Genomic DNA, 2,566 nt, shown 5'->3' on the forward strand with positions numbered 1-2,566 from the left:
CTTGTTCCTCTTCCCCTCCTTTTCTTGTTCCTCTTCCCCTCTTCTTCTTGTTCCTCTTCCCTTCCTCTTCTTGTTCCTCTTCCTCCTCTCCCCCTCCTGTCACTTCTGTCTATAATTGTTTTTTTCTTTGGAATGGTAGATTGTTAGAGTGTTGAAGAAAATCGCCTGGAATATTTGTCTTGGCTCCTTATAGTCTGAATTTAAATTCTATTTGAGGTCAACTTTAGTTTCATCCTTCCAAGGTTGAAAATAGTAAAATAGCAGTTATGAACTGGGCTCTGTATAACCCACTAACCAGTTAAGAAATGGTGTCTGTAGAATCTGCTAATGTCTTCTGCTGAATTCCTAGCCTTGTGCCTCCGTTAGAAATCAGCGTGTATGCTTTTTCATGGAATAATCCAAGAAGGCAGACCAGCTTCTATGGCTTTTATGTCAAACTGCCAAGACTCTTGCATCAGGGTGACAGAATTGGTGGAACACCAGATTACTTAATTTCCTGTCTTCACTTCCAGATTGACCTCAAATTGACTTGAACCTTTTGTGTATCGGTGATGAATATACTTAATATCAATCAATCAATCATGAGTGTTAGTTTGATCAAACCTAACTTTTATTACTCTGTGGTACCCAGGTTAGAAGTCATTAGAAATACTAGCCTTTTGTCCCTTGTCAGGTTAGTTTGGGGGGTAAAGCAGTTGTGAAAAAGGTAGTAGTGGTACCAATAATTATTGGAGCCCTGGGAACAGTGAGTAAAAATCTCAAGAAGTACATGGAATAAATAGGGGCTGCAATAAGGGTGGAGCACTTGCAGAAAGCAGCACTACTTGGAACTGCTCGAATATTCTGGAAGGTACTCGAAAAATAAGGGGTGTTACCTTAGTTCACTGGTAGTGAACAACTGGCACCGTAGTACATCTCCAGCATTAGAAGCTGTGCAAAGGCAGTAATAATAATAATAACAATAATAATTGTCTCATAATAATGTTTCAGCAGTTTGTTGGAATGGATTAGATTGAAATCATTCTTCTAAATAATCCTGATAATCCAGCATTATCTTTACTTTCTTATATTAAAGTTTAATCAGTGAAGCTTTGAGCTATTCGGAATCCAGTAATCTTTTACTGTCTTTTGGCCTCTAAATTTGGTGAAATATAGAAAGTGTTATATCTGTAGATGAAAAACTACTTTTCTCTGACAATATTTCTGTTTTTGTATCTTTCTCTCTCAACGTTTCTTATGTAGAAAATTTTCTGATCTCTAAATCAAATGTTAACATTGTATTTTTGGTTATTGAAGTAAGTCAATGTTTATTTATTTCAGAAGAAAATAAAACCCAACTCACTAACTTCACCCACTAATTTAATTGTGCCATCAACTCAACCAACACAAGATGCTCCACAGGATCTTTCGCAGAAGTCTAACACCTCATTACTACAACATGATGATATCAAGAGAGAGGAATTTGGTGATCCTTTTGAAAATTCTCCCCTTGAAATCACTAAAGTTGATTTTTCAACGATCAAATTTCCTTTGATATGTGTTGCTCAAGACAAGAGAAGTATTTCCCGACAGAAAAGTTTCCAGCATAAATACAGCTGTACTCGGTGCTCAAGTACTTTCCCATGTCAGAAGGCACTGGACTTGCACTATCAAGACCATTTCCCAGACCAGCCAACCTCTTGCTCAACTTGTAAAGTCACCTTTAACTCTACAGAGGAGTTTAAACAACACACCCTCCATTATCATCAAGATCGAGGCAAGGAATGCCAGAGGGCGTTCATGAATTCTTTGAACCTTACTTCCTGTTCAGGAACTCGGTCTGTTTCTCCAAAATCTGAAATTAGTACAAGTGAAATTGCACCTGTAAATAAACGAAGCAATTCTGAAAGTCAGTTGTCAGGTTTGGAATCACCCAAAATTTCTTTTGAAGAAGCAAGTTCTCTGAAAGATTTTGGAGAATCCAACTTGATGTCTGAAAAGACTAAGAATGATTCTAAAGATGGCCTCCCTACTAATGCACACCAAGGCAAGGCAGCAAGTTTGGCATCAAAGAAGAAGTCCAGCTATACATGTTCCTACTGCAATCAGATATTTCCTAATACAAGGGCTGCTAAAAGTAAGACAAAACTTCATTTATTTTTTTTCTTCTTATTTCTGTAGAATTTACCATTCGTGATTCAACAAAAAAAGACTTTTATTCACTATTGCATTCTTTAATCTTTATTCAATACATCCCTTTAAGTGTTTTTTTTTTTTTTTGGTAAGAAAATGTCCAAACTTTAATCTTCTCTTTAGAATATTAACAAACAAATATACTTGGCCAGATATGGTGCTGCTTATATTCATGCCTTATATTTTCTGCCCTGTGTGTGTGTGTGTGTGTGTGTGTGTATATACACATATATTATACAGTTCTATATTTAAGAGATGAGGAATTATGTACATTATTTACATTTGACGGATATTTGTCCTCATCTTGTTTGTTGTTAACACATTTCGGCTGATATACCCTCCAGCCTTCATCAGGTGTCTTGGGGAAATTTTGAACCTTGGGTTCTCATTCCTA

General features: G+C 36.5%; 1 protein-coding gene across 1 annotated transcript in view; it reads left to right on the top strand.

Annotated features, from left to right (window-relative positions):
• Window positions 1-2,566, top strand: part of LOC106879615 (ras-responsive element-binding protein 1-like) — an 11,274-nt gene that overhangs the window by 577 nt on the left and 8,131 nt on the right. Inside the window, exon 2 of the mRNA XM_014929271.1 lies at window positions 1,321-2,116. Coding sequence (XP_014784757.1) covers window positions 1,321-2,116 — 796 coding nt within the window. The remainder of the gene's footprint in view (window positions 1-1,320; window positions 2,117-2,566) is intronic.

Source organism: Octopus bimaculoides, chromosome 6 (assembly GCF_001194135.2).
Source record: "Octopus bimaculoides isolate UCB-OBI-ISO-001 chromosome 6, ASM119413v2, whole genome shotgun sequence".
Taxonomy (NCBI): domain Eukaryota; kingdom Metazoa; phylum Mollusca; class Cephalopoda; order Octopoda; family Octopodidae; genus Octopus; species Octopus bimaculoides.